At 31.6% G+C, this 20,903-nt stretch overlaps 1 protein-coding gene across 1 annotated transcript; it reads left to right on the top strand.

The window, feature by feature from the left end:
- Positions 1 to 4: 4 nt before the first annotated feature.
- Positions 5 to 4,906, top strand: LOC131853059 (lysophospholipid acyltransferase 5). The gene is made up of 4 exons (XM_059203854.1): positions 5 to 95; positions 1,807 to 2,526; positions 2,944 to 3,078; positions 4,119 to 4,906. The coding sequence occupies exons 2-4, from the start codon at positions 1,818 to 1,820 to the stop codon at positions 4,709 to 4,711; spliced, it is 1,437 nt and encodes a 478-aa protein (XP_059059837.1). The 5' UTR covers positions 5 to 95; positions 1,807 to 1,817; the 3' UTR covers positions 4,712 to 4,906.
- The last annotated feature ends 15,997 nt before the right edge of the window (positions 4,907 to 20,903 follow it).

The following is a 20,903-nucleotide window of genomic DNA, read 5'->3' as shown; positions in this document are numbered from 1 at the left end:
AGTCCAAAAGCGACAATTCACACTATTTCTTACCATCTATACAGCAAGTCCTATTATTTCAAATTCTCCAAGTATCTACTTTGCAATTTACCCTGGTAAGTAGTAGTTACGTTATTACACTATATCTCCCTTTACTTTGGTTTACTAGCATCTTAATTTTATTCATATATTTCTAAAAACCAGAGAGATGTTTTAATATAATGGCATAAATGATAGGCTGAGGTAAATAGTTTATTGCTGTAATATATCAATACTATTATTTGGTAGAAATTTATGGTATACGTTTCTATTTTTTGTTGACCTCATATAAACATATTAAATCACAAATTGTAGTGCTTAAAATTTGATAATTTTCCTGATATGCTAGGAAAAATGCGCAATCTGTTAGCCTTTAAGTACATAACTACATATTTTTATATAAAACTAACTACAGACCTAACCTTTACCATATCCTAATAAGCTATTTTCAAAATGTTATGTAGGTTACTTTTACTGAAAATAAAAATAAATTAGATTACTTTACAATCCAAAACACTGTTCAATTTTTGGTTGAAGACTGTTTATTATACAATATCTTTCTACTTTGTGCATAATCACTGTGCAATATATAATTTTTGTATGCTGATGGGGCACCAGTAGGGGCAAGGCAGATTATAAGATGAGCATGAGGTCAGGTCAGTTTGCATATTGTGCCAAATCCACTGGAAATTTTTCACAATAGTTTGTTGGGGGAACCACATTGAGGTCAACCTGACATGGTAAATTGCTAGCTATGGGGTTGAGAGTCTAAATAACTAACAATCTACATTACTACTACCTTTCGCCCCCAATTTTTGTATTTGATCAATGGTCATAATGGAATGATGTTGAAGTTGGTAGAGCACCAGTAGGGGCAAGGCAGATTATAAGATGAGTATGAGGTCAGGTCAGTTTGCATATTGTGAGAAATCCACTGGATCCAATTATCACAATGGTTTGTAGGGAAATCCACATTTAGATCAACCTCACATTGCTAGCAGTGGAATCATTAGTCCTCATAATTGACAGTTCCGTTCTCTCCTTTTAAAAATATATATTAATATCATGGTCCTGCAATAACTGCATTCTTATAGAATGGAATAGAAAATCATTTATTCAAATAAATTTAATATTATGCATTAAAACATGTTTAGATTTTAGAATCATGTTTTTTAATATGAATGCTTATATTGGGGCTTACATATTTGACTTTTTTGATAACAAGTTATATTGAGGGTGATAATTAAAGACACAAACAATTATTGTTATACAACACTTAATTTAAGCACTTTTGAATAGTCATAACAATTTCTTTATCTACCGCTTATCCGGAAGCTTTCTCATCACAAGAAGAATTAACAAGAAACTTGTGTGTAACTCGCTGGTGCCATTTCGCATAGACAGGTTCAGTGGCAGGGTTTCCCATCCATCATGACATTTCAAAAATAGAACAGTTATTTCAAGGGTGTATTCTGCTCAGTCTTGATGCTTTCTTAGCAGATGCCATACAAATTCCTTTATCAGGACTGTAATGTAACTGTAACTGTAAATAAGGATATTTAACTTATTGTTTCTATAATAGGAATATATTCTGTAATCATTTTTAAATATAGCAAAAATGTATAAATTTTATTCAATCCAAAGCATAATTGACTTAAGTAATCTTTTTATATTACAATTAAAATCTTTATATATCACCTGTGATAGAAAGAAAATATATTTTGCCTAAAAATTAATTAGTATATGCTCTAAATATTTAATTAGTAATGTTCACAAATTTGTTTGCAGATTAATCCACAATGTTTGGCTTATTTCTTGCCACCCTGGGCTGGGTGGGAATCAACCCAATGCCTTTTGTTGCGCACCTAATAGGCACAACTGAACCGGCACTGAAATTGCTTGTGTCCATCGTAATGGCTTATCCCCTAGCCATATTTTACCATAAGTATGTGAGAATTCATCAACAATACAGAAATTTATATTTCATAGCGACAGGAATGGATATTGCTTACTATAATTTTGGTGCCACTATGTATCACAATGCGATACCTGGAATCGTAATTTATCTATCCACCATGTTCCTGGGTCCAGGGAAACTGAATGCAATAGTCTCTTTTGTTTTCAACATGACTTATCTATTGGTCGGGTATGTGGTCACTGAATCAGAAGATTATGATATAACTTGGACTATGCCGCATTGTGTATTAACATTAAAGTTAATAGCATTGTCTTATGATTTGTGGGATGGACAGCTTTTGGTAAGGGGTAAACAGTTGTCGGAGAACAATAAAATAACAGCATTGGTCGAAGCACCAACGTTCTTAGAGTTGATGGGATTTCTTTATTTCCCCGCTTCTTTCCTGGTCGGACCCATATTTTCATTCCGACGGTACAAGGACTATATATCTGATAAATTCCCACTTCAATCTGAAACCAAAGTTTACCAAGCTGAAGGATTCTGTAGACTTATTCAAGGAATACTTTATTTGATAGCATTTCAAGTTGGAGGTAAGTTTTTTTATATGGAATAACTAGCTGTGCCTGCGGTTGCAGAAACTGCAGAATAACGTTTAGGCTTGAAATTTATAGCCTAAACGTTATTCTGATGTATAATCTATATCTCTAATGTTTCATCAAAATCCGTTCAGTAATTTTTGTGTGAAAGAGTAACAAACATCCACGCTACTCACAAAATTTCGCGTTTATTGCGTTTATAATATTAATAAAATTATTGTACTCTAGGTACTCCTACTTGTAGGTATTCTTAATTCTTTAAATTTACTGTAGGAACAGTTGCTCATACCAACGTACATTTCCAAAGGTATATAGGCCAAATGTGAAGGTCTCAACAAAATATCATGTAATACTAAAACAAACCAGTTGAACAGTATTGTTATGTTAATTAATCACATGCTTTGTTTTCAGTTGGCTTTTTCAATATGAAGTACATGCTTTCGGATGAGTTTTCGGAGGATTCAATATTCTATCGGCATATATATTGTGGGTTATGGGCCCACTTTGCTCTTTACAAATATGTTTCATGCTGGCTGCTCACGGAAGGTATTATAATCATAATTATTTTGAAATTACGTTCTCTATGTACACGTTACGTTAACCTTGCATGTGCTAGTTTTAATAACTAGTTACTAAATGGATAATGATGTCTTCCTTTATAACGTTGTTAAATACATTTTACATTAAAACTTTCTAATAGTGGTATCTGTAAGATTTTGTTCTATCCACACCATACATTGGTAACAATACCTTTACAAAAAGTACTAACTCAGGTCATAAGCACCCCCACAAAAGGGTAAAGTTTAGGGCTTCGGGGCGCACCCTTTACCTCTTTGGTATAACCTTAGCCTAATGTAAGAATTACTACCATATTTGGGAATTACTTTTTTTTATTTGTTCTTTTTTTTTTCAATTTTTCTTTTTATATATATTCAATAGTATTATTGTAAATATGTACAACATTAAAAAAAGAATACGAGCTGAGTTTCTTGTCAGTTCTTCTCATCTCGAAATCATTCCGAACTGACGGTAGATTTGACATATCATAAGAGTCTGTAATAGACCTACATGAATAAAGATATTTTGAATTTGAATTTGAATTCAAAGTACGGCGTTTAAATATACACATAAGCTACTTAGTCCCATACTTGAGATATTTTCCTTTTTTAATATATATATATTTTTAATATATTCATTTTTAAAGTACCGCATTTTTTTAAATATACACTTTAACTACTTAGTCTCCGTCACCACAAGTAGGCTATATACAAAATGATGTAATGAGCACGAAATGAGGTCAATTCCTCACAATAGATTAAGTGGATATCCTAGTGATTTCATCAACAATAATTCAATATGACTTTCAATTAACTGTATGAATAAACAACAGTTCCACCTCAATCCTGGTAGTAATTAATCTATGACATTTAAAAAAAAAATAAGTAGAAATTCATAATATTGTTAACTACACCTTACAAGTTCTGTTTTATAGTAGCCACGTTATTGTTATAATGAATAAATTTACATACATACACATTTACGGAATTATATTAGCATCTTCAGTTAATAGTGAACTTTTTTTTTAGCTTCATGCATCAGATTTGGTTTGTCATACAACGGTTTGGCAACAGATGACGATGGGAAGAAGATAACGAAGTGGAATGCGTGTAATAACATAAAACTGATGCAGTTCGAGTCGGCGACAAAATTCCAACATTACATCGAGAGTTTCAACTGCAACACGAACTATTTTGCGGCCGAGTATGTTTACAAACGTCTGAAGTTTTTAGGTAACCGACATCTTAGCCAATTTTGTACGTTGCTATTTTTGGCGCTGTGGCACGGCATCAGGTCCGGGTATTACGTTACATTCTTCAATGAATTCATTATAATATATATGGAGAAAGAGTTAGAAACGATAATCAAGAAAACTGAATTGTACAAGAAGTGGAGATCGCACGGTATTGTTAAGGTGTTATTATTTATTTTCCTTAAAACATATGCTATAGTCTTTATGGGATGGAGTTTGGTACCGTTTGATGTTAAAGTCTATTCGAAGTGGTGGCAAGTATACACATCTCTCTATTTTTCAGGATTCTTATTATTCCTCCCATGGCCTTTGTTGTACAAGCCAATTATATTACAATTGGTGAAAAGAAATAATAAAAAAACAGAGTAAATGCTCAATCGTTATAATAATGTGTTGAAATTATAAAGTAATATTATAACTTATATATCCGTTATAATTTAAACTTTCTTTTGATTAGTTGAAATCAAAATTTTGTCTACAAAAAAGCTGTAAGAACAACAGCTGTAACAAATTTTGTTTGACTGTAAATTCAACTTGTGTCTATTATTCTGTGCTTCATATTCTCATAAATTAACTGCTCATTGAAGTACACTGGGTCGAAAATGAAAATAAACATTACATTTTTACTTAAATGCTATTTAAAAAAACCCTATTCCTTTACCATTCTCGACCCCAGTGCCTAATATGTGTATTTCTCTTAAAAACATCTGTATCTATCGTGAAACTGTAATCCTAGTGTTGTCCTATTTCCGTTTCATTTGATCGTCATTTTCTATTATCTTGTTGCTGTAAGATTTTTATGTCATTATTATTAGACTGGTGTAGGGAGGGATTTTTTTAATTTATTAAACGATAGTAGGGAAACTAATATTAAGTGAAATATTGTACTTCCATTTATTCTAGTAACATTAGGTCCTTTTTATTGTTGTGAATCCTATTTAATAATAATGTCCCTGGACAATTAACACAGCGCCGTCTAGTTCCGAGCTAAGTAGAGCTTGTGGTATGCGTACTAGACAACTGATATAAATACATAGATGGTTTCTTTTGTAAATACATACATAATATACATAGAAAACAATCATACTCATGAATAAGATTATTATTACTAATATTTAGTAAAAGATAATATATTAGTTTGCCACTTGGGCAGACCGAGACAATAGCGAGGGCAATGTATTCAAGAGTGTGTATAGCTAAAGTATAAAATCCGTGTTACCAAGACACGAATGATTTGTTACTTAATTACTTAAAATACGGTAATAGGGATAAATTAAATTAATTTTTTAAGTAGCAGAGAATGTCCTAAATAAAATATTTATATTAAATTATTTAAACGTTATACATTTTGTACATTAGGGGGGATAGCTTTATAATATAATGCATGAATTGCTTATATTAATATGTAAATAATGCTACAGTATATACAGTTAATAGATTCATATAGTCCAGAAGCAAATGTTTATTTTATATCGCCCTACATTAATATGTACTTTGTAGGACTACAAGTAATGTGATCGAGGAAATTCAAACGTAATACTTTATAGTATAGGTTTCTTGCGGTATTCTTGAGTAAACAATAACTCTGTCCAATACTTAGTTTATTTAACTGTACATTGGTATATCTGTCCATAAACGACAATCGTTAATATTTATCATTAATTTATTAAACTTTTCTATCTTGATCTTAGCTGAATTAGTAATTAGAGGAAATGTTCACCTTAAATTAGAAAAAACTCGGTGTAATTAAAAAAGAAATTGTATTATAATGCTTAGTGATCAAGGCTGTAATAACTTAATTACTATATAAGTTTCTACTCACTACTGTGTAGTTTATTGTTAAAAAATTTTAGCTTGCAGAACTTCTACATAAATCTCTTAGGCAATAATGTGATTGGGGGTAAATATTAAACACCATTCTTGCCAAAAATATGTCAATTATTTTTCAAATTCAAAATATCTTTATTCATATAGGCCTATGATATGTCAAACCTACCGTCAGTTCGGGATGATTTCGAGATCAGAAGAACTGACAAGAAACTCAGCTCGTATTTTTTTCAAATAAATGTTGAACATGTTTACAATAATACAGATTCATTATAAATTCAAATTTGGGAGAATAGAACGACCAGCATATGTTATTGCAAAGGCAAATAGTCTAATCAGTATTCGTAACCCGAACTGACCAGTCGCCACAAGCAACACCCGGTCACGAGTATGACTCAGTTTAGTGAACTTGTGTAGTAGATACTATTATATACTTGAACAAATTATCACAACTACATTTATATACACAATTATTAAAATGTCCATTCGTTATTGTTACATTAAATTTAAGATATACATTATCAGTCGATAAATTGTAAAGGCTATACTCATGTCACAAAAACAGCTTCATATTTATTCAATTACAATCATTTGTGCATACTATTTCAATGCACTCTATATTGTTTAAATAATTAGAATGAATGTGTGAATGTCAGGAAATAAAATTAAAATTTATATAATTGTTACAAAATATTAACTTAATTACATATTTAAATTTCTAAATTACATATATTATAGAATCATATTTATTACAATCTAACATAAGAACACTACAATGATGATGCTCACAGCAGTATATACATTATTATAATATATAAATAAAAATAACACCATACAAATCATTACATAAAAATCTAACAAGAAAATGAAACAAAAGAAAATTAAAAATGTAATTAAAACTACTAAAACAATAATAACAAAGTAAATAAATTAAAAAAAAATACGCTGCCTATAGAATTAACTGTGCTTGTAGATCAAAATATACGTATAATGCAACTATTAGAATTATATTCATGTTCTCATAGTGTAAAATTATGTATATGAGATAATATCACAAAATCTCGCAAATGTAATAGAATTGCATAACTTTACAAAATAAGTAACTTTACCTCTTTTGTTCCTTCACATTTCTTCTTCTATCCTAAAATAGTGAACATTTACCAAAACTAAGACAATATTAGATTATTTATAGTCCACTTTTTGACACTTTGCACTTAGAATGTAATAGTTACTTCAATTATCATAGTATTTCAAAATATTTATCAAAGCCAGTATGCATATTAGCAGTAAGCTAATCATATACCTAGTTCTAATTCTTAACACTAGATGTTCATTTCCCGTTTAAAACTATATAGTTAGTAATTATTATTACATGAGGTATTAATGCCCAACCATGGTTAGAAAATGCTATTTTGTTTGTCGTATTGGGTAGTCATTCTTTTACTGACACTATCCGAATTTTCCTTATGTTTTTCGTCATGTTTGTAATAATAGATTACAAGATGCGTAAATGGTACTCTGTACATTAGATTTTATTCATGGTTAGGGTTTTTTAAATTTGTATTATTTTCGTATATGTCTGTATAATAAATATATATTCCTTGTCGTAGCTAAGCTTAGGTATCTAAATTATTATCGTTTTTAAGTTTCATATTATTGTTTACCTTTTGGTGGTTAGTATTAAAATAAATAAATGTAAAAATCAACAACCGAAAATATTAAAGTACTAAATGGAAAGCTGCATCTCTTATGAATCATATAGGTCCGTAGTGATTTATTTACTTTTTAGGTTTTTTGTTGATGGGGACATATCTAGTTTGACAGATAAATAATCCGCTCATAGTCGCCGTTCTAGTACCTACTTTGTAATATATCTGTGGTTGTCATCGCCGTCTTAAACTAGGGTCGGGCCCTTGGGCACCCAAGATTTCGGGGCGCTTTTGGAAAGTAAAAAAAAAAGCTCATTAGGTAGATAGGAATAGGCGAACTAATCGTTATGATGGCGTAATATATACCTTGTAAATACCTTCTGATAACATTACTGATTTGTGAAAAAAGAGTAGTGTGCCCGACAAAAATCTTTTGAGAAAAATTGTCAGTCCTTCGGGGCCCCCCTGAGAACGGGGGCCCTGGGCACGGGCCCCGTGTGCACTTATGATAAAGACGGTATTGGTGGTAGTATATAAGATTCTGACTATGATTTTTACCAATGCATTAAAAAATTGTGTAACATTTGCATGTCTCTATAATGGACTCCAGCATTTTAGAGATATACAAGTTGACAGTTGCTTGTAGATAAATAATAAATTATTATTAGATATATATTCACAAATTAATATTAAAAGTAGAACTACTATTTGTGGTTAAGATGATCAAATATTATATTTTTCATATCGTTCTGAGGTTTTTTTTTTAATTTCTAATATACCTAAAGCATATACCTACTCTCTTAATGCGTAATTTGAGAAAAATATGCAGAAAATATTTAATTTTTAGAAAATTACTAATCTTTTCTTTTATTTACTTTATTTTTTAGTAAAATTAATAGGGGGATAGTAAGTATTTGCGAAATAAGATTTTGAGGCTAGCGTTGTGAAGAATTAGTAGGTATTGTGCTCTTGGTATGAGATGTTATGAAGAATGGGAAGTATGTAATGGAATAAACATTGAACAGATTGTATTGGTGACAATATGTTGTTTCGTTTATCATAGATATAAGATAATTTTTTTCAATAAAACTTTATTTACTATTAATGTATATTTTTTACAATGTACCCTGTGAACTTATCTTTACGAACTGGATAACCGATAGTGAGTCCTAAAATTATCTTAAAAGAATATATTATTGTAAAAGATTGATATTTTCAGGTGCATTGCAAATTGAAATATTATCTTTATAACCTTTATCATTTCTTTATATTTATCTATACATATAAATAAAATTGGAGTATCTTCTTGTAATATTGAAGTAACTATTTTTTACTACATGCATATGAATATATAATACGATATATACACCAAAATAACATTTACAATTTTTCTCTATCTGTTTGTTTGTTCCGTCTAATCTCTAAAATGGCTGGACCGATTTTGATGGGACTTTTATTGGCAGGTAACTGATGTAATAAGGAGTAACTTAGGATACTTAAGTTAATATCCACGCGGACTAAGTCGCAGGTACATCTAGTATATGAGAATGTCGTAATATCGTAATAAGACGAAAACTCTTGTCAATATTTCACGCAAACATGGATGCAGGAATTCCATGGAATTATCAAAATTCAAATGTTGTTAAATATAGATCAACATTTAGGCCAAAGAAAATCGGGAGAAATACTCATTAATTTTGTGACATTCTCAACACTATAGACAATTTTAATAATTCATTTGTTTATCTAATAATAGGTGAAATGAAATAAATGTTTATTGCGCAAAATGTGATAGTGTGATATAGATGCAACAACATGCGATCTACAAATTTACATACATAGATATACCTACATTTATAATACAACATTACTCACTAGCATACGAGCATTCATAATAGGTATATACTGAAACATTCTAACATCTCCTAACGAGTAGATAAGGTACAGGTAGACATAATATATACACCTAGGTAATACTAGCTCGCGAAGACGTCCGCGTGGAATTTAACTTTATTTCTCTAAAATAAAAGTAGCCTAAGTTGGATGTAAAGGGAGGGGACGCCCTAAGAAGAGATAGATAGATTGTGTGAAAGATGATATGAATAAAAGAAGAGTATGTTTAGATATGACGACCGATAGAGAGCAGTGGAAGAGAATGACATACTGCGCCGACCCCAAATAATGGGATAAAGGCAAGGCAATGATGAAAAGTAGCCTAAGTTACTCCTTATACATCAGCTACCTGCCAAAAAAACTCGTCAAAATCGGTCCAGCCGTTTCAGAGATTAGCCGGAACAAAGACAGACAGACAGACAAAAAATATTATTTTGGTGTATGTACCGTAGATATATTCATATGCATGTAGTAAAAAACGGTTATTTCAATATTACAAACAGACACTCCAATTTTAAAACTCATTTGCGGACTAAACATGAATGAAACTGGTGGAAGATTATAGTTACGGAATCTTCAATTGTTGTAGACTGCTATATATATATGTATATAGTATGTAATATCTTATCTATGGCTTTAATAATCCCATGATACCGGATGACGACGCGACGACGCGTCGATGTACGCCGTAATTCTTAGTGGGTAAAATAGAATCTACATATCTAATTCTCTTACTTCTGCGTAGTAAATATACACATACACTAATAAAAAAATTCTCACTCTATCTGGAAATTAAATAAGAAAAAAATATATTTAAAAATAAAGGCTTTTAAATCGCTCTAACTAACATTTCAACCCTCTAAGTATGCATGAGAGTTTTACTATGAATACGTGCTGCAAGACATTTTCAGTAACAAATCCCTATTTGAAACACAGGGGGTTGATAGGAGGCAGGAGGCGTGGGAACAGCCATCTGCAACCAATCCAAGCCTTACCACATTTATTGATCGAAACAGCGCTCATGCCCATCTACTTATACATATTACTTACAGACTGAACTGCAACTACTTAGTGTTTCTAACTTTAAGTTGTTATCTAAATATTTGCTGTTACAGACATGCACTTTAACGAAAACACGTCCACCGATCAATAAAAACAGCTGATGCAGAAGTTAGAACTTTTATTGCACTAAATGTTTTTTTAATAAGATATGCTTGTGTTTAGACAGTGCATATGCAAGCATTTATTGAGGGAGATGGATAGTAGATAAAACGTGACGAATAGAGACTGTTGCTTCAACTAGTAAAACACAGTGCACTATAATTAGTTAATTCCTGATAATTTACTATTCAATTCTTATTTATTTATTGATAGATACAGAAACATGTGTACAAAGTTATTGAAGAAACGATGTTCGAGTTACGAACCCTTATTACACTATTTGCATTTGATAAAATTGTTAATGTTATAGTAATTTAGGTACTGGTCGAAACCCTATTCTTCAAAATTTTAAATTAATGTGTCTGTGTTGTTGTATACATGTACAAACATATTCGAAAAGAATACGAGCTGAGTTTCTTGTCAGTTCTCATCTTAAAATACCAGAGTCTGTTATAAATCTGCCAGAAAAAAGATTTAAATGTCAAAGAAAACACTTCCTTTGCAAAAAAGCTTACTATAAAATTGAAGAATTCGTTAACGATAATAATGTTTTTGTAGAAAAATTTTAAATACATAGCACTGACAATATTATCTGATTACACTAATAATGAGTGCGTAGCGATTTCTATGTTGGTTGTCGCATGCCTCTTACTTGTTATACTGTAATTATTTATATAAAAAAAAACATCTATTAAAAAGAGCAACACACAAGTTTCTTGCTCATTCTTGTGATGAATCTGCAATCCGAATGAGTGGTAGAATCAAAATATGACTATTCAAAAGTGCTTGTAATGAGTTTATTTGAATAAAGATTATTTCTATTTCTATTTCTATTTCTTGAAAGCAACTGACGGCAGACTTGATATATCATAAGAGTCTGTAATAGACCTACATGAATAAACATATTTTGATTTTGTAGAATTGACGGTAGATTTTACATACAATAAGAGTGTAATTGACTACATGAATAAAGATATTTTGATTTAATTTGATTACATACACATAAGTATAAATCTGATTATTATTAATACTTTATATAAAATTTTCTATTTAATTGTTAGGTTACTCCCACCATGTACGCAAATGAGCTGTTTGAATCCATTCAACCTTTACTGGTACACCTATATACGAGTATACTATGGTTACACCACTATAGCGTAGGTCTACTTACTTTGTGTGATGTTATTTACCATCATCATCATCAAAATAGAGGTGGACTTTGGGGAAAGTCCTCTGAGTTAGTTTCACCCATTTCAATAGGCAAGCACGCTGCTTTGGAAGTCTGTGCTGAGATTGAGTTTGTTTCAGTTGAGGGTGGGACAAGGTACTGAAATCACAGGGTAGAGGCAGGACCTCTCCATCTTCCGAAATAACAAAGTATGAGTTGTATATGATAACAGGCGTCACATGATAACGATGTTTGTTGTTACTGAGCATCAAATGGGTCATCAGTTTGTTTTCCATTCCAGTTATATAAACTAGCTGTGCCCGTGAATTTGTCCGCGTGTGTGTCCTTGACTGAATAAAGAAAAAATATTCTAAAATCTAAACGGAAATGCCAAAAACAGTTTAATCGCTCTATCTTTAAAAATGACGTATTTCCAAAAAAACTCTCATCTCGTCTTTCAACCCCTAGAACTCTTATTTCGCATTATAAAGTCTAGAATATCTGTGTAACAAATTTCATTTAAATCGGTTTCGTAGTTTTATCGTGAAAGCGAGACAGACAGACAGACAGAGTTACTTTCGTATTATAATAAGTTAGTATGTAACATTATTTTACCTGTGGTATTAGTAAGGAGTAAGGAATACATACCTACCTGTAGTAGTAGTAGTAGTAGTAGTAGTCCATAGGAGTCTATATATATATATTCTGGCTGGTAAGAACTTGACAGTAGAGAAAAAATATAGTACAAAAATTATTATTGTATCATTGCAGGCGTTGCTGCATACTTACTCAATGTTTTTATTTGTTTTTTTTAATTACAGGCTACTAGGCCCATAATATAAATAACTAACATACATATGAAATAATATAAAATTAAGATATTGAAATTGTCTGTGTGATAACGGTACTGACGGCGGTAATCTGCTACGGTAGCGCCAATATACCACACCCTTCGGCCAGTAGTGCTCCTTCATGAAGGTGGGCAGCATGTTGGTGGGGACCCGGGTCACAAAAGACTTGAAACTCGCGTTGTGGCTCGACTCCAGCGTCACCCTCAGTTATTTATTATTATGAATTTTCAGCTATACAACACGCTATAGGTTATCTGTTATCTATGAGATAGTATATTTTTACCCAGACAGACTTTTGCATATATATTACATCTATAGATTTATCAGTTTTTACACTCTATTACGCGTCATACTCGTACATGAAAAGTTTGTCATGATGCGTACAGCTACTTTTTACCATCACACCGCTACCATCGACAGGTAATTCGTCCCCACACGAATAACCTAAGTGGTTTCGGACAGTTCAGTACAGTGGGTTTCAAAGGAGCGTCCTCCCGGTTTTCGCACGAGACTAGGGTTTTTCTAGGGTATATTAAGGTTACTTTAGGGTCGGCAACGCGCACGTGACAAACCTGGTGGCCATAGGCTACGGTATGCCATCATATGTTCTGTATGATTGTTTGCCATCATCGTAGTATAAAAAAATGCAATAAAGTGGTTAAACTTCATCGTTTTCATCATGATTTGCTGATTCGCTCGACTGATTCAGGTAAATAAGTAGGTACATACCTACATAAGTTTTTAATTTGCATACGATACTGATATAAATTATTTTCAGATTTAACCGTGTATTATGTGCTAGAATAGTGAACAAAATATTATTTCATCGTGATGACGATATTATAACTTTAATAGCTGATCCCGCAAACGTTGGGTTGTCATATAAATTGAAATCGCTAATAAAAAATTGGGGTTCATGGTAGAAAGTTGAAAATTTAGAATTGTACTTATATATATTTTACAAAAATTTGTAAAAAATAATTTTGTCCAGAAACTAAAAAGACAACCCTTATAATTTAGGGGTAATAAAAATAGATAGTAGCCGATTGTCAGACCTACTGTATATGCATATAAAATTTTATAAAAATAGATCAAGCCGTTTTGGACGATTATGGTAACTAATTTTGTGACACGAGATTTTTATATCTAAGAAGATCTTATAAATAGGTAGATATCTTTTACAGTTAGGTACCATCTGTGTATGTAATTAATATTTTGTCGAAGATGTTTAATATGGCAAAAACAATGTTAAGTACATAGATAAATGTGACTGATAAGAGCAATCATTATGTATTGATTGGAATAAACATGTTTACATATCAACGTTATATACTAGTACGATGTAATATTTTACGTAGTCATGTATTGATGACCTCGGTAGTTTAGCGGTAAAGGACACCGGTTTTCTTCCAATGGTCGCGGGTTAGATTCCTCGCACGGTACAAACATTTGTATTCATGAGTATGATTGTTTGTATCGATCTGGGTGTTTTATACGTATTCTGTAAGTATGTGAATATCTAATGTGAGTACCCATAACACAAGTTCTGCTTACCGTGGGACTAGAATGCGCTGTGTTTATCGACCAAGGTTAGATATTTATTTATTTTGTAATACAGAACAAATATATTGTTTTTGTATTGTTCCATGAAAAACCTTCTACATTAGTTATGACACTTTTTTAGGATTAGAATTAGAAGGGCATCAAAGAGGTGTAAATAAAAAATAATTTTGTTTTGAACTAAGAAGGATATCGCATAGAGCGTAGAAAAATGAATTAAAATCTTTAGGTTTCGGTGTCCGCTAAAAATTAGGGAAGCACTCCAAACAAACACGAATCAGGTAATGATAAAACGGTAGGTAGTTAGGTAGAAACCGTTCTCGCCCTCTGGGAAATACTGCACATGTTATGATGGATACCGTACATTATATACACATTGTCACGGAGCACTATAATCCTATGTAATTTCAACTACGTACCTATAGACGTACAGAAATGAAATGATATTTATACGTATAGGTAGATATTAGGTCCAACAGGTCGCTTTCAACCAATAAATTCAATTTTCCAGCACAGAACTATTATTAGTAATAATAATAATAACCCTGGACAATTAACAAAGCGCCATCTAGTCCCACGGTAAGCAGAGCTTGTGTTATGGGTACCAGATAACTAATATAATACATACATAATATACATAGAAAACACACAGACCGATTCAAACAATCATATTAATAAATACAAATGTTTACACCGTGCGAGAAATCGAACCCGCGACCATCGGAAGTAAAGCGGTGAGCTAAACCGCTACATACATGGTACTGCGATTGAAAACCAAGGAAACCATGTAGGCTGGTATGTCTAGGATATATGTAATGTTTTATTCAATATGCTTGAGAATCATACTTTTAAAGAACACATAGGTATGTTTGAGTAGCTCTTCCATTGCTTTAATAAAAAAAAAAGATTTATTCATTTAAAGAAAACAAGTATAAATGGACAGCTTTGCTCATTGTCTTTTAAAAAAAAGAAAAACGATCTATTCAGTTATAATTATTGTTTTTAATCATAATAATTACAATATCTACCTCTAAGGATACAAAATTTGCATAGAGTACAAAACAAATAAATTTCTATCTATTCTAACAAAATTACATTGCATTTCTAATTTTTTTTTTTAATATTGAAATGTTAAATTTTTATATAAAGAGTAAGAAAATAATGTGATAATTGCATACAGTATAAATGGAAGATAAATAGGTATAATTATCACAAAGAACTCTAACTTTAAGTGGGTATGGATTAGGAGTAAAAAGGTAGTAGTTACATTATATAAAGATCTACATATATTGTTGTTCCAGAAGTCGACTTCAAGCCAGGCAAAGTTATAATAGTTATCAAAAATATTAAAAAAAAACTATTTAAAATGTTTGTTTCGTAATCCAGAATACATCAAAAGAGCAACACACAAGTTTCTTGCTCATTCTTTTTGTGATATCAATTAAAAAGTGGTAGAATTAAAAATATTACTATTTAAAAGTGCTTGTAATACTTGTAGTTTATTTGAATGAAGATTATTTCTATTACTTCATTTCTTCTTTAAACGTCAACTGCTCGAGCTTGGAAGTAATGTCACTTTATTCCAATTAACAATTAATAATTACTACTCAGCCCAGTATTATTAAGTTAAAATATATTATTACATTATATTATAATAGGTAAGTATTAAAATGTATATGTAGAGTAGGGCTTACTGTGAAATGTAATTATATAGTTCACACGCAACGATTGGGGATACAATAAATCGATACGCATACAAACTTGTACCTATTGTTTTAAATGAGCAACAATAATATACCATGCCCATTATTCTCGGCTAAATCGTAAAAAAATTATAAATTTTCATTCAATTTCTCTATTTTAAGTTTCTTTGAGTACAATACATATTTTTCGAGTGTGTTCATGCAAAAAATTCGTAGTAAAAGGATATGAAAATAGTGTGTGTTTGTGATTAGGAATTAACATCTTTTCACTAAATGCACTTGAAATATATTTAGTTAAAGGAAATTTAGATATCTATAAATTCATACTATAGATACCTACTTGTTTAAAAAGTGTTTAGATGCAAGATGTTTTGGCCTTATCATCAAATATTGATTACATAGTGTCAGATAATATTATTATATTCATGAGTATTGATAAATGTACATAAAAAGTGTATACGTAATAACAAAACTATACAATGCTATCGAAGAATAATAATGTGATTAAAATAACCTAATTAACAATAAGTAAACATGTAAAAACTCAACTTACCGACATAATAATTGTCATCTGCCGTCATAATAATCATTCATTACGAATCAGATGTATAATCCAGTAAATTTTAATTTAAACCATGCTGCGACCAGTTTTGGAGAACAATATTAACAAACTATGAAACATTTTTTATTCTCTACAACTTCTATTTGAAACATTTTTTCATATTTCTTACCGTTGTCGAGTTATTTTAAAAAAAAAAAGCCCTTTCCAGTCTACATAACTTGAATCAAAATTTCTTTCTGAATTTAAGTATTTGCGGATTTATTTATATATGTATATATATATAAACTAGTCACATCATGGTTTAATTTAAAATTTACTGGACTATACAGCTACATCGTGTTTAATATTTTATCTCAACTCCTCTTTCTCAATAACATTTGTGGAGCTGTTAAAAATTCTAGGGTCCTCTGGGACCCAAATCTTCGCGTGTAAAGTACTGCCAGGAGGTCGATCACCACGGCGCGACCAGGACAGAGAATGAGCTTGAAAGTTATTACCTGAAAGCATTTGTGGGACATTAGACACTGGAAAAAGTTGCATGTTTTCGTGATATGTAATCTATACTATACATATAAATATAATTGGAGTGTCTGTTTGTACTATTGAAATAACCGTTCTTTACTACATGCATATGAATATAGTTACAGACACCGAAATATCATATTTTAGAATTTTTGTCTATCTGTCTGTCAGTTTGTTCCGGCTAATCTCCGAAATGGGTGGACCGATTTTTACGGGACTATTATTGACAGGTAGCTGATGTAATAAGGAGCAACTTAGGCTACTTTTAATTTAGAAATATCTTTTATTTTAGAAAATTAAAGTAAATTCTAATATAAAATATTTTTTCTAAAATAAAGGTAGTCCAAGTTACTCCATATTACATCCGCTACCTGCCAATAAAAGCACCGTCAAAACCGGTCCAGCTATCTCAGAGATTATCCGGAACAAACAAACAGACAAAAATTGTAAAAAAAATATTGGGTTGTAATATAATAGGTATTATATTACAACGTGATCACGGTGGATTAGTGGTTTAGCACACCACCTTACTTCCGATGGTCGCGGATTCAATTCCTCGCACATCAACATTTTGTATTCATTAGTATGATTGTTTGTATCGGTCTGTGTGTTTTCTATGTATATATTTACTAAATATTCATACTTTATATGTTTTGATAAAGAGCTCGAAGTTTAATATTTATGTCATTTTCTTAGTAATAAGTATAGTATAAGTAAGGAGCCAACAGAATATCAGCGCTGCAGAGTTATCTGTAGCATTATGCTGAGTTGGCTGCCTTTTCACTTTTGCGGCACATAAAGTCACCTACATTTCTTTTATTAATTCGTGGTTTTTTCTGTATCTCATATATGTTATGTGTCTGTAATTGTGAATAAAGAATTTATCTATCAATTTATCAAAATGAAAAATTTTACTATTGCTATCTGTTGTCTAGTACCATAACACAAGCTCTGCTTAACTTGGCACTAGATGGAACTGTGTGAATTGTCCTGATATATTATTATTATAATTATATAGTATTATAACATTCAGGTTGATGAAATAGGTTCCTCACAAACAAAAAGGATTATAATCGCGAAATCGGCTAAATGCAACCGCGGGATATCAAGAAGAAGGCTATTCGTGAAAGAAACATTAATCTGTGATCGGGAAGTTTTAATTATGCTTGCATAATCTAACCCCTAAGCGGACAACGATTTAGTTTATTTATCTGCAATTATTTTGGAGAGAGCGTATAGACCCGGGGGGCTAACTAAACTATTCGCGAATGTGGTATTATACCGGGGTGTTATTCTTTCATAATGGGGTGAAAGGCGCCCCCACGTGCACGTGCGCGCTGTTACGGCCCTTGCCCTACCCCGATAGATGTCGATAGGGTTGACCTGTCCTGTCGATTATTTTTTACGGCTTTTTTGTTATTGATAACGTGTACTATTCTGTATGTAATAACTCTTTTCGGTCTACTATATTGATCGAGAATATGTCTAAATATGAACAGGTTTTTTTGTAATGTAAGTTAAGGGAATTTCTTTGTTTTAAATTAAATAACTTATTTTTCTTTCTTCAAAGAAGGAAAAATCTTTTATTCTATAATTTGAAGTGGTCTGTTACACAAATTCAAATAATGAAAGCAGATCGATGGAAAACGCCTGAACAGTTTAAATACATATTATGTAGAAACAAAAATTTACTTATCAATAATTCGTCCTAAGCAAAATATTTCATACTAGCTGTACTCGCGAGCGACTTCATCCGGGTGGAGAATAATCTTATTCTTCTAAAAGAAAAGTAGCCTTATTACAAAAGAAAAGTTACTCCTTATTACATTAGCTACCTGCCAAAAAAAGTCCCGTCAAAATCGGTCCAGCCATTTCCGAGATTAGCCGGAATAAACAGACCGACAGACAGACAAAAATTATAAAAAATGTTATTTTGGTATATGTACCGTATTTATATTCATATGCCTGTAGTAAAAGGTTATTTCAATATTACAAACAGACACTCCAATTTTATTTATATGTATAGATAAGATTTATATGTACTTACTTACTGGCAGGTAGCTGATGTAATAAAGAGTAACTTAGGATACTTTTATTTAAAAAAAAGTTTAATTCCACTCAGACTAAGTCGCGGGAACAGCTAGTACCTAATATAAAATAAAGACACTGACTACACTATTGAGGGATACCGTGGATGATTTTAATAACAGTTTTTAATATGGCACAATAGTTATAATGACCGTTTCCGGTAATTTGTCCACTTGTCGCATATGCGTTCGAGCCCTTGTGGGTGTAGAAAAGAAAATACCGGTAAAGTGTGAGTCAGCCTCGCGCCCAACAGTTCCGAACAATTATTGTACGTATATAGATTTTTATTTTAACGTACCTATACAGATTTATCATCATCATCATTACATAGTATAAAACAAAGTCGCTGTTGTTGACTGTCCCTATGTATGCCTATCTTTAAATCTACGCAACGGATTTTGATGCGGTTTTTTTAATAGATAGTGATTCAAGCGAAGTTAAGTGGTAAGGCAGGGCGAGTAGCTAGTTTAATATATAAATTCTTGTTTCATAGGTTTCGTGTTTATCCTCCGAAACGGCTTGACCGATTTTGATGAAATTTTACATTTTTATATGACTAAAAGTGTGGGTCAAACCCAAAAAAAATATTTTTTATGTTTATTATTTTATTATGTGACCTTCAGAAATACATACATCGTTAAATATTCATCCTTCTACTATCAACCCCTATATTTCAAATAGCGATTTTAATTTATATGGCAAAACAACGTTTGCCGGGTCTGGTATAATATAAAATATGTTTTATCTATGACAAATAGATCACCAAGCCGGTTCAGGGTATTCTTGAAAAGAGAATCTTAATCTACTACTTAATGCATTTACATTATTTTATTTAATTCCACTACAATTAGATGTGTAAGAGACCATTCGGTATGGAAACTTGACTACCGTCACGAGCTCTCTAATGGTATGGCAAGAAACCAGCGGTGGACGCCCATCAGTCCAGCAATAGCTGAGTTTGTACCTATTGCCAATCCTATTAAATATATATAAATGTGTATATTGGCAATAAATGGATTTATTATTATTATTATTAAGAAAATTCCGAGTAAGAAAATTATTGAGTCAACACCCATATTGCGACACGTGTCTCTCCTCTGAACGAGGCATCATCAGGTGTTGAATAGAGTGCTGATATAGCTTGGAAGCCTTTGGAAGTGTTGACTGTTCGGCTACCAAAACGCGACCGAATCGGAATTTTATATTCATACATATAAATAAAATTGGAGTGTCTGTTTGTAGTATTGAAATAACCGTTTTTTACTACATGCATATGAATATAAATACGGTACATACACCAAAATAACATTTATTACAATTTTTGTCAGTATTTCTGTTTGTTCCCGCTAAGCTCTGAAAAGGGTTGGACCGATTTTGACGGAACTTTTATTGGCAGGTAGCTGATGATTACATCAGCTACCTGCCAGGAGTAACTTAGGCTACTTTTATTTTAGAAAAATAAAGTTAAATGTCACGCGGACGAAGTCACGGGTACAGCTTGTATTCAATATATGCTTCATCAACTGTAATTATTTCAGGGCGATGCTATTTGTGATTATACAAGTAATGCGGAACCA

The sequence above is a fragment of the Achroia grisella genome, unplaced genomic scaffold, assembly GCF_030625045.1.
Source record: "Achroia grisella isolate CSIRO2021 unplaced genomic scaffold, CSIRO_AGI_Agris_v1 utg874, whole genome shotgun sequence".
Taxonomy (NCBI): Eukaryota; Metazoa; Arthropoda; class Insecta; order Lepidoptera; family Pyralidae; genus Achroia; species Achroia grisella.
This window is presented reverse-complemented; position numbering and strand designations above follow the sequence as displayed.